This window comes from Urocitellus parryii, chromosome 10 (assembly GCF_045843805.1).
Source record: "Urocitellus parryii isolate mUroPar1 chromosome 10, mUroPar1.hap1, whole genome shotgun sequence".
Classification (NCBI taxonomy): Eukaryota; Metazoa; Chordata; class Mammalia; order Rodentia; family Sciuridae; genus Urocitellus; species Urocitellus parryii.
The window spans coordinates 128621569-128634224 of record NC_135540.1 but is presented as its reverse complement, the minus strand read 5'-3'; the positions used below and the strand labels follow the sequence as shown (position 1 = coordinate 128634224).

Genomic DNA, 12656 nt, shown 5'->3' with positions numbered 1-12656 from the left:
AGCGTATGGGATTTTCCGCTCCCTCTCGCTATCTTTGTTACTCCTTCCTGCTAACCCCACCCTGGTTAGGGTTCAGGGCCAAGGAAGTTTATTTTTATTTTCTGCTCCAATAACAAAATCCCAAGTCTTTCCAAGTCTCAAGCTGCCTGGTATTGAGTTCTCAAGTGTTTGCTCCATCTTTGGTCAGCTATTCTTTCCTGGTACTGAAGGATCTGATTAAAGTTGAGAAAAACTAAATTCTGTTTGTGGAAAAATAACTTCAGAGAATGTGGAGCACTGAGAAGATGATGTTACTATTATTATTATTTTGCTGGAGAAGCCTCTTGAGAGGGCAGTAATAATGAGTGAGGGGCTACTCATTATTACTGGCGTGTACCCTTACTGATGGGATAACTAAATTTTAATACCACCTCCCACAGCGGCTTGTAGACCTAAAAAGTTGCAACACTGCCATCTAGTGCTTCATTACGAAAATATTTTCATTTTTATTTTTTCATTCAGTTAACAGTAATGGCTTCAGGAATGAATGATTTGGGGCTGAATTTAATAGTTTGACCTTCTCTTTTTTGCAGTTTATTTTACCAAAGATGTACTTTTAAATATTTTCCTCCTTTCCTTCCACATTTAAGCTCTTCTTTCTTCTTTGGGTTAGAATAATTGGAAAGGGTGGTATTTCAATTCAGACCTTTCCCCACATCTCATGTTCCAGGCATTACACAGCACAGTATGATCCAGTACCCACTTGGGAAAGCTGAAAGGAATGCTCTTCCCTGATTATCCCCAGCTCCTCTCCCCACAGGCACTTTAAAAAAATTCATTTTGGATCAATTTTAGATTTGTAGTGAAGTCTCAAAGCTAGTACAGAGAGTTCCAATGGACCAGCCATCTAGTCTCTCCTGTTGTTGACATTGTGCACACCCACTGGGTGCCAAGCTCAGAGGAAGAAGAGTCTCATAGCAAGGCACATGTCTGCAAAATTTCATAAATAGGAGCTTGAGGAGCAGAAAGGGAGAGCTGGGGAACAAAAACGTTTATATATAAAACATTAGAGCTTCTGTTGTCTTCAAACTTATCAATAACTTCATTGGAAGCTAGAAAAGCCTAATCCAATGCCTTTAAAATTTGGAATGAAAATCATTTCCATCATGAAATCCAGTAGTAAGCAAACTGCATATCAAGTTTGATGTTAGACTAAAGATAATTCCAGAACTGTGGGGTTTGAAATTCTTCTCTCCCAGGCCCCCTTTGTCAGAAAGTCGTCAAGGATTTATTTCTTTGAAAGGGGAGAAGAAACAAAGGTGGGGAAAGACAAAAGGAGAGGGGAAGGGATATGAAGGGGATGGTAGATTATAGTTCCGTGGTAACCCACAAACCAACAGTGCAGAATGGGGCAGGGAAATTGAGTTGCCTGAACAATCAGAGGATTTTACTGGAGATGTGTTTGGGGATGAGTTAGTGGTAGGTATAGAGAAAATGAAATAAATATAAAGAGCAGAGAGTAGACTAAGAGCAGAGGATAGTTACAGGTAAGCATGGAAGCAGTGGCATGGCTCAGCTTCAAGTTGAACGTGGTCACAGTAACACAAATATCAACTTTATTTCATTAGGAAAAGTCATATTATGTAGGGTGGATGGGGGAAGGCTGTGGAGATAGGAGAGAGGAAAGAAAGAGCAATGTACTAGATCTTGCATCCCTACACCCAGAAGTCAATAGTTAATTAATTAAAAAAATTAAGCAGCAGCAGCAGAAGAGCCTATTATTTTAAATCACAGGGGAGTAAATACCAGAAGAAATGGCCGAAAATGGTTCTTGCTAGGGAGTAGGGCTCAGTCATTGGGAGAAATTGGTAAAGGGGAATGCTAGTAAGATTGCATAACTTTATAAAAAACAATGTCCCTGTGCTACAGTAAAAGGTAAAAAGTCAACTTAGCACTCAGGCTGACCCAGCTCTGTTCAGAATCGGGCAAAGTGGGGGGAAGCAGGTGCAATTGTTCTCCTGGTACAAAGTGACTTGGATTCTTCTTAAGGTGGGATCCTTTAATCTGCCTTCCTTCTTGCTCCACCTACATTTGCATTCTGGGACTTTATTCTGGGGTGAGAGTTCACTTATTTGCACAGTTGCTTGGCTCCTCTGGCAGAAAGGGTGCTGAGTTCCTGAGAGCTGAAGGCAAAGCTGACAGATCCTGAGGCCATGGCTTTTCCTGAGGGATTTGGATGGGGGGCAGCCACTGCAGCATATCAAGTGGAAGGTAGGAGAAGCTCCCTCTCCTTTGCCATGGCTGGAATGTATTGTTTCTGGTGGCTCCATATGCCTGGAGATGAGGGTCAGACAAGGGGAAAAAGGGGAAGAAAAAGGGTCGAAGAATCTGCAGTGTTCTGAATGCAACAGTGCCCCTTTCCAGACAGAAGAGGCCATGTTCCTTTCTGTCTTTCCTCAGGCACCAGGGGTGGGGTGCAGAGGTGCTCATTAAACTGTATTTTCACTCATTCCAAGTTTATCCGTTATTCCCCTTTTCAATGAACCAGCTGCTTTTATGATTAGTTTCTTGGACATATTTTCTCCAAACCCTTTAAGAAGAGAGGAACATTTCTTCTACTGGTGAGAAAAATATTGAGTAGTTTCCTTCAAAGAGACCTTCATTAGTTGGGAAAAGTGCCCTGTACTGTTCCTAGTGAACACAGAGCCAAGCCTAATCTTGTACATGGCACCTCATTTCCTGGGGGCAGCTGAGAAGCAAAGGGAACAACTAATTATAAGATGGTAACGATGACTCTGAATGGACTTGGAGTCTGAGCCCTGGCTTCCATCCCCCCATGCCTAAGCATGCCAATATGGTACCCTCCCTGAGTCTCGGTTTTTTCATCTGTAAAGTAGGAAGATTAGATTTACTTTTCTAAAGCACATCTATTTTTCCCCTAGAGAATAAAAGGTTAATCGCTTATTACAGGGAAAATATTTATTTGGTCAAAGAAGTGTGTAGAACTCTGAGTTAAACGAAGCTAAGTGAGTCTCTTGGAGTAGTTTCCTGGGGTTGCTGTGACAAATTACCACAAGCTGTGAGGCTTAAACAACCAAATTTATTCTCTTACATTTCTGGAGGCTAGCACTCATCACTTGAAGATGTAATTAGCTAAGTGAAGATGTGATCATAGTGGAGTAGAGTAGGAACCTAATCCAGTATCACTCATGTTCTTTTAAGAAGGAGGAAATTTGGACACAGAGACATACCAAGGGAACAACATGTGACGAAAGAACCATTATAAGCTAAGAAATTCCAAAGACCAGTGGATACCACCAGAAAAATCAGGAAAGGACACTGCCTAGAGTCTCAACAGGAGCATGGCCTTCCTGCAGAACCTGAGTTTGAACTTCTGTCCTCTAGAACTGGCAGGGAATAGATTTCCGCTGGTTAGGCCACTAGTTTGTGGCTCAGCAACCCTTAGAAAACTAAGACACCAACCAGCACTGGTAAGTCAGTCAATGAGAACTTCCCCACTTACGGGAAGTGCTGTGGTGGTGATAGGTTGTTGTGGTGAAGGGTTATGTATGTCGGCATGGCTTCTCGAGGTTGGATGGCCAAGGAGACACTGTGAATTAATGTCATTTCATCTAAAAATTGAAGGACAAAAAGAGGGTCATTTAAAGGAGGATGGGGAAATTTTTCTAGACAGAGATTAGAATACAAGTTGATCCTGGCACATCTCAGGCTGTTTATGATTCCCAGCTTCTGCTGCAGTTTCTGAGATGCACAGATAGAAGAATGAGGAATCTCTGATATACCTGCTCTCCCAGCCATGCAGAAGATGACTCCTATGGGACAATGCATATTACTGTACATATATGCTCTGGGGTACAAGGCTCTTTTAAAGGAATGCTTAAGAATGCTCTGGTTAGCAGGGATGCCCCTGCCACCTTTCTCACAATGGTATCGTCTTTCATCTTCTCACTGGTAGTTTCTGCTTGGTTAGGGGAGATAATTAAACAGCCTGGCCTTCTAGGAGTAAGGAAAAGAGGAGATGATCTTTGTGAGTTTCTTTCTTGGAAGGGAGGTCAGACAGATCAGAGAGGAGGTGGCAGAGCAAGGGAAGGGCCGAGCCTGGTGACTGTGGAGATGGACCGTAGAGCCAGCCTCCTGAGACGTGGTGTCTAGCTCTACTTTTTACTAGCTTTGTGACTTTGTCAAGTTACACAATTTTCCTGTGCCTCCTGTTAAAAGAGAAAAAAAAATACCCCAATGTTTCAACACATTTCATTTAGCAGAGTTTATCTGAGTGAAGAGAGGATTCACGAATTAGGCAGCACCCTAACCTAAAAAGCTTCAGAGAGGTCCACCCGGCAATGTCATCAGGCAGTATTTACATACAGAAAATGGAAGTTACGTATAGAAATAGCTGGATTGATCTGTATATGATGTATCCAAGTGCATTCTACTGTCATGTATAACTAATTAGGAAAAAAAAAAAAAGAAATAGTTTGGTTGCCACTCAGCCTTGGCCTTGTTTGGATGTGTCAGGACAATTTGCAGTTTATGATTGTTTAAAAGCTTGGCTTCTATGATTGTCCCAGACTTGATTACTTGTTACAAGAATAAATTCTCAAGTTGGGTTGTGGTTTTTTATATTAGATTAGATCTTTGTATATTAAATTAGATTACAATTCCCTATGTATAGAGGAAGGGTTAAGTAAAAAAATTTTTTTCTTAGTACTGAGGATTGAGCCCAGGACCTTGCAAATGCTATGCAAGTGCTCTACCACCATGCCTCAGCCCCAGTTCTTTTTATTTATTTCATTTTGAGACCTGGTCTTGCTAAGTTGTCCAGCCCGGTGTCGAACTTGAAATTCTCTGGCCTTAGTCTCCTGAGCAGCTGGGATTATGGGCATGTGTCACCATATCCAGTTAGCTTTAGCTAAATTCAATTTAATTGAATTAAATTCTCCACATTTGGTCAGTCTATCAAAACTGACCAAAGATTTTGAAAGACTAAACAAAACCTTGGGTTCTGGTATCCTTTCTGTCACTATCATAATGGACTTGTTTGGTCTCAGTATATATTTCAGAATTTACGTTGTCAAATTACTTGCATGGTTCTTTATGCTTTGTTCATGTTTTTGTTATTCTAACCATAATGAGATGAATTCACGTACAAAAGATGGCTGCATACAATCATTTAAGCCTTTTAAGTAACTATACTCTACTATGGAGAATGTTATGATGGTTATTAGGAGAAAAGAACAAAGAAATTAAAGTACTCTCCTTAATAGGAGTCTTCATGCACTTATCAAAATAAAATAATTCAAAGTTCAAGCAGTAAAAATAGTTCAATAGTACTCAAGCTTATCTGGTTATGATTAAGTCACTTGTGTTGGGTATGATGGCAATTAAGGGCCATAGTCACTACAAATTTAAAGAAGCATTGATTTTTGTAGTTAGCCTGGTAATACCAGTCATAGTAACCTGGGACATACAACAATATAAAAATTAGAAAACCCTGGAATAGCCAAGCTCTCCATCCACTACTCAGAATGCTTGCCAAACAATTCTTAGCTATCCCTGGAAGCAAATCATACGTTCTCTGTTCTTGAGAAATTCCCTTAATGTATTTAGTGACAGTGTCTAGTGTCTAGAGAAATAGTAGCATCAGACACCTCTTAAATATAGCTTTTGATAGTAGTAAAATCATAGAAAAGGCAAGTATAACATTCAATTTGGTTCAGTGCATACACAAACCAACAATATGGGCAAAGAGTAAATTTACAGCTATGTAATATTAACTTGAGAATTTTTATTGAAAATTCACCTTTCAAAGAGTGTCTTCTAACTTGCTGAACCCCAGGATGTCTGATTGGCCATAAAATCCAAGATTTTCCCCAATTTATGGATTGGCTTTAAATTCCATACAAAGACACTCCACCTCCACTGAGAGTGAATCCCCAGGAATCCCATTGGGTCCTTCCCTCAGTGGAAACTAACTTATCTATCTTCATCTATTTCAAGGTTGGTGTTGTTGGTGCTAATTTTGGTTATTGGCTACTTTGGTCTGTGATTATGGGAGGTTTTTTTGGAAGACTCAGTGGAAACTCTTTGGAAGGCAAGAGTGAGCCAGGCCAAAGAGCAAGATCTAATTGGGGAAGTAATCAAATGAGTAAGCAAACTCTCTGCAGACCAGATAAAGGCACTTGGTGGCTGGAAGAGGGCCACCTAATTGCATCTGAGCAGAGGTCAGTTAAATTTATTTGCTTAGCTCCTGAACAAAGTCCACTGAGAAACTTGCTTTCATGTCATTCTTTTATAGTGTGCTGCCCACGTTGAGTGGAAAAGGAGATTACCGATTTAATTGATGACTCCATATAAGCAATGACTTATACCCACATAGGTGGTCTCTAGGCCTTGGTAGGAGATGCACATACTTCCACAAGTCTGGAAGCACGATATAATAGTCTTCCATTATCTGTGGTTTACTTTTCCTGGTTTCTGTGTCCTGAAGTTTACAGCAAGTGAAAAATGTTAAGTGGAAAATTCAAAAAATAAATAATTCACAAGTTTTAAGTGTTGCACTATTCTTAATAGCAGAGTAGTCTTTCTCCTATATGTTTCCTCTTCTCATTTCGGAACAACTAATCATTGTATGTTAGGACAAAAGTGACTGTTTCCCTTAGCCAAAGCACATCTTACTTTCCTTGCATACTTATATTCAGAGTTGTTTCCTTTCTTATATAAATTAAAATTACATGTATTAATTAGAATTCTTAATACTTTGTGTTCTTAATTTCCAGTGAACACTGGAAATCAAGTAATGGTAAATTGTCTGTCACACCAGCAACCTGGCAAATCTACAAATGGTTACCTACAGAAGCATGCACTTTCCCATAGTATGGTTTGTCAGTGTGGCACAGACCGTTCTTATTAATGATCCCAAATATCTTTAATTTCTCTGTAATAAGAATCTCTGGGAGGCAAAATTTCATCTCAATTTTCCATTCCTGATGATAAGAATGCTAAAACCTTCTGGTTTGGAAAGGACATATTTTCTATGGAAATTTGATCTTACTTACCTCTATTTAACCCATTTTAGAAAATTTTATTTAGATTGATTATAAAGATGAACTACTAAATAGCCAGATATCATTTTAAGTTATATATATATTTTTTTACTAATGAAGTTTTTAATATAGATATAACATAAATTTATTTTCCAAGGAAAACTAGGTAGTAAAAGTTATGCATCCTCAATATATTTAGCACTGAAAACTGTGAAGACATGCCTCTTTCAATCAAACTAAGAATCTTTTTGTTTATTAAAAATTGCTCAGATCACGTGGACATGAAAGGAATTTGGGTTTATTATTATTTTTGGAGAGAATACATCATATATAAGGTTATTTTTCTTAAAACCAATTAAATAGAGTTAAGAATTTAACTTGACAATATCATAAAAATGTGGAAAAATATGAAACATATTGTACAGGTATATGCACATAAATAGATGGGCAGAACAGAATTTTTTTCAGAGCATTTTTTCTAAAAATTTTGTCATGTGCCAATTACAATAATACAAATCTCATTAATTTATTGAAGCATATCTGTATCCAAATTGTTCTTCTGGCCAAAGGAACAAAATTTCCTGCCCAGATGGCTAACGCTTTTAAATAATATTTGTGAAAAAGACCTTTAAGATTGAAAAAAATTTCCTTTAATAAGGAACCTGTGAAGAGGCAATCTTTGATTCATTTAAGGTTTTAGGTCCTTCTATGTACCAATTAAACAATGTATCCCATTGTTTTTTGGTGGCATTTTGGATTCTGACTTTCATCATGAATTTCACAAATGAGTAAAACTTCCCCACTGAAGCAACTGTAATTCTATTTTGTCCTTAGTTTAACCCATTTTCTAAAACAAACAAACAAACAAAACAAAGAAAACACAGGTTCTGGATCATAACTGCTGTATATAACATTAGGTAGTAATCTAGAAAGTGAGGTCTCAGACTTCTGGAGACACTGACTCCTTCAATTTGGATAAACCCATATTCAAAAGATGTCTAAATAAGGACTCTAAATTGATCCAGCCTAGTTTAATTACTTTGTCCAATACAATTCTGGACACTGATCAGTTAAAAAAAATGCTCAGGTAAAATAAAAAACCTCAAAATACCTGGGACTCAAATATGAAAGAGAACTCTCATGACCCAAACTGCTGCCCAACTTAATGGGCACAATGGGTCCTTCTGGGCACATTTAGTTACTTGGTGCTTCTGGCCTTGCTGAATGTGTACTTCAGATCTCACTTCTGATGCTAAACAAACAAACAAACAAACAAGCTTCAGACAAATTAAATTTAGCAGAGTTTACTGAGCAAGGAAATGATTCATGAATTGGGCAGCACTGTGAACCAGTAAAGATTCACAGAGTCCCACCTGTCCATGTGCATAGACAGTATTGATAAAAAGAAAATGAAGGTGACATATAGAAATAGCCTACTTACAGTTCAGCATCTGCCTAATTTGGACATATCTGATTAGTTTGCAGCCTGTGATTGGCTGAAATCTTGGCTGCTGTGATTGGCTAAGACTGGGTCACTTGTCATAAGCATGTACTTCTCAGTTAGGTTGTGTTTATTTACATATTAATTTAGGTTAGAATTCTCTAAGTCTGGAGACAGCTTTAGGACAAATTTAACTTAATCTGAAATATGGAGATAATTATGATGTCTACTCTATAGCATATTTAAGAGGTTTAAATAAGATGGTGCATGTTAAATTATTGCACTTAGTAAGTGCTCGATGTATGGTATTCACATTTAAGGATGGCACAAAAGACTGAGGATGACCATGGGACTCTGTGGTTAACTTGGCCTAAGTATGCAATCAGTTGTGCAAGAGAATACAGTGAGTTCTAGTTCTAAGAGACTTTCCCTGGTTTGTTATGCCAATTTACACTCTCACTAGTGGTGAGTGAAGGCACTCTTTATCAACTTCTAGTCCATGCTCACTTAGGACTTGGGGCAACCTTAACTGTCTGTCCTGAGCACCTAGCTCCCTGTGGTCTCTGCTGTAGTGCTGCACATTTTCCGACTGAAGGTGGTGTGTCCTATGTTCTTCTGCATTACGCTAAGGTTTTTATGTGTAGTCCTTAACTGGCTATTGTGTTGTTGTTAAGGCTCCATGAACAGCTTCCAGGACAAGGAACTGGACCCCATATGCTCTGTCAAGGGTTGTCAGCCTGCTGTCTTTGTCGATGCACAGAATCACTTTCTATGTCTGCTTATTTTCTACCCTAGGAGCTCAGGATTTGAATCTCAACTCAAGCACTTATTAGCAGAGCAGGTGCAAATAAATTTTTTAGGCCTCAGTTCCTTAATTATAACATAGGAGAATGGTCATACCCACTGTGTAGATTTGTTCTGGGTTAGCATATAAAACCGGAACACAAGAGTGCCTGGTGCGTAGTGCTGACTAGATACGGACACTAATACGCTGGTATCTATTCTGTTCTTTCTCTCTCTCTCTGGGGAAGAGTTATGTCATCCTCCATTAGTGGGAATGGGCATTTCTTGTTTTGGCTACAAATTAGAATATACTCCCTCTTTTCTCTTCTTTGACTAGTTCTATCAGGAGATGCCGGGGAGAGTTAGTGTTTAACCATCTCTTTCACCATTGCCTGGTTTATAGAGGCAGGAAATCAACACATGACTTTGTCACATCAATGTGGCCTGTGATTTAGAAGCTGAGGCCAGACTGTAACTTTCTGATTTTGAGAAGTTTTGAACTTTTGTGCTGCCTGGCCTATACAGACTTTGGAAGTAATAGACATTCAGCAAAACTGAGAACTGAGCATGAATTGTGTTTGTAAAACAACTACAACAACAAAAATCGAAGGTTTCAGTGATTTGTTATAAAACATTACCACTTATCTCCTTCAACTGATTTTCAAAACACAGTTGTCTGTATAGGTCTGTTTGTTCCCAGATATTCTCTTGAGAGCTCTGAGAGATTACTAATTTAAAGTCCTCTTACCCCTGCACAAAAATGGAGATACTTTGGCTTTTTTCTTTGGAATAGAGGACAGTGTCAGGGTCTTTTCAAATGGGGCCAACAGAGCAGGGCTGGGCCAGACCTTCTGATGGCAAGGCTTCCTAACATATTAATGACTTGGTTGTGAATTTCAACAGACCCACGGCCCTTCCTTTCTTCTTCCTGTGCCTGTTCATAGCCCTCCTGCCTCTCCTCTGGCTACTTCACTGTTTATGGTATTAAAGGAAAGTTTATTGTTTATTATATAACAATTGGCATGTGGTGCCTTAAGCCTTTTGGAGGAAGGCACAATATAAATCTAATAAATAAATAATAAATAAGTGGTATAAGCAGGAGGAAAATTATGTGTTTTGGGCGAGTTGTAAAGGACCTTGTAAAACCTATAAAATGCATTTGTTAGACCACGAGGCAGGGGAGAAAATGCAGATAATCATTGTACATATAGACAGGGGTCTTGCAGTATTTTTAAGTACATAAAACTATCCCTGTTTTTTAACCCTGTGTGAAGCTGACCCTGCTCATTGTTTGTGGCTGGGGAGAATGTGAGGCACAAAGGCAGCAGGTGACTCAGGGGTCTTTTGTTGACTTCTTCTATAGGCCACAGAAGAACTATGAAAATGACATTCAGAACCCAATTCTATGGCACTTATGAGCTTATAACTCCCAGTGATTTCAGAGAAAGCTCTTGAGGGGTGAGCATGCTCTGTGAAATTCCACAAATCCTAAGCAGAGTCTAAGCTACTCCATTAATGCTTCCTAGAGGGACCTGAGTTTGTGGTCTCAGGGAGGCAAAGGACCCAGTTTTATGAAAGCCATTATGGATTCTTGTGGTGCCCCGGACACCAATACAATGCTTGCTCTTGATTTAACTTTGACTTTGGCTTTATGTTGGCAGAAATTGAGGTTCGTCTTTGGCTATCTCAGTTTTTCTCTGTGTGTCAAAGGTAGAATACTATAGATAAGGAATTGGAGGCTAGTTTTATGCTTTTCTAAGGAGGAGAATAAACAGAGCAGGTGTTTGAGCTGGTTTTAGGTCAAGTGTATGAGTCCATGCAGACTGTTTTTCTCTGTTCCTTTTTTAAAACTTGAGCCATAATAGACATAAACAGATGTAAGCATGGTTCTTTATTTCTTGGTAAGGAAAGAGAAAAACAGGAAGTGAGCATTGTTTTATGACTTTTATCATAGCTTGAAAGTTGATGTGACAGACACAACCCTTACTTCATTCTTCTAGTTTCAAATTTGAAATCCAAAGAATCTCAAATTGCCTCCTTTTTTCTTTATTGGACCATGAAATTAATAATGAAAAATGTGTAGGATGAGTTAGGGATAATATGCAAATGTTCATCAACTGCTACACACTCACCAATTAGATACAACTTTAAGTCACAGGTATACACTAGACTGGCAAGGGCAATGACCAACCAGAGTGGGTATAACCACTGGGGCCACAGTTTTACATCTTAGTTGAATTTTAGCCTTGGTCTTAAGTGTGGAACACATCTGGAATATATCATTGTCTGTTTATGGACTACTGATGAATTGAATCACTTAATTTCTTTCTGTAAACCTCAGATTTATCATCTGAAAAATTCCTAATGCTGGTCTTTCTCTCTCCTTTAAATCTCATTAGGTGAATATTAGAGACCTTTCCTTATGTTTTGTGCTTCTTACCTGGAATGATTTTCTCAACTTTTTCTTTCAGAGTACTATATTTAGCTGTATTTGGATTTAGCTACATTCCCTCTATTTTTTCAACCCCTTTATTAAATATTTAATTATGGCAATGGTAGATCTAATTTTTAAGGAATAAATTCTTTAATTGCTTCTCTTCTATAAAGCTATACTGTATTTTCTGAATCTTGTCAACTCTGGGTCTCTTTAATAATGAAAATTTAAGAAATCAAAATTTCAATCCAGCAATGCTTCTCCCTGGTGTTTATTCAAAAGATTTGAAGTCAGTATTTTGAAGACCTATCATTGCAACATTATTCAGATAACCAAGTGACAGAATCAAACTGTGTCCATAAACAGTTTAATGGACAAGAAAATATGTTGTATATGCACAATGAAATAATATTTAGTCTTGACAAGGAAAAAAATCGTTAACACTGATGGAATTGTAGAACCATATGCTAAATGAAATGAACCAGACACTGAAAGGTGGATATTGCACATTCTCCCTTATATGTGGAATCTAAAACAATTTAACTGCCAGAAGAGGAGAGTGGAATGGCGATCAAAGAGGCCAGGGATAGGAGAATGAGAAGATGATGGTCAAAGGGTACGAAGCTTCAGACAGGAGGATTTGTACACATACATATCCATATAAGTATATATGTGTGTATATGTACATAAGTGTATATATGTCATGGTAGATATAGTTGGTGATTGAATATTGTACATCTCAGAACTGCTAAGAGAATATATTCATATACTATCACCACAAAAAAAAATAAGAATTTGAGGTGATGAGTATGTTAACTAGCTTGATTTAATTAACTCACATTGTGTTCATAAATTATAACATCACTTTATATCTCATAGATGAACACAAATATAACTTGTCAATTTTTAAAAACTAAAAGTGTAAGTGCTCTTTTCTGCATCTTTTTTTTTTGTA

General features: G+C 38.1%; 1 protein-coding gene across 1 annotated transcript in view; it reads left to right on the top strand.

Annotated features, from left to right (window-relative positions):
* Positions 1-2182: 2182 nt before the first annotated feature.
* Positions 2183-12656, top strand: part of LOC113193278 (cytosolic beta-glucosidase) — a 107970-nt gene continuing 97496 nt past the window's right edge. The window contains exon 1 of the mRNA XM_026403695.2: positions 2183-2250. Coding sequence (XP_026259480.2) covers positions 2193-2250 — 58 coding nt within the window. The 5' untranslated portion in view covers positions 2183-2192. The remainder of the gene's footprint in view (positions 2251-12656) is intronic.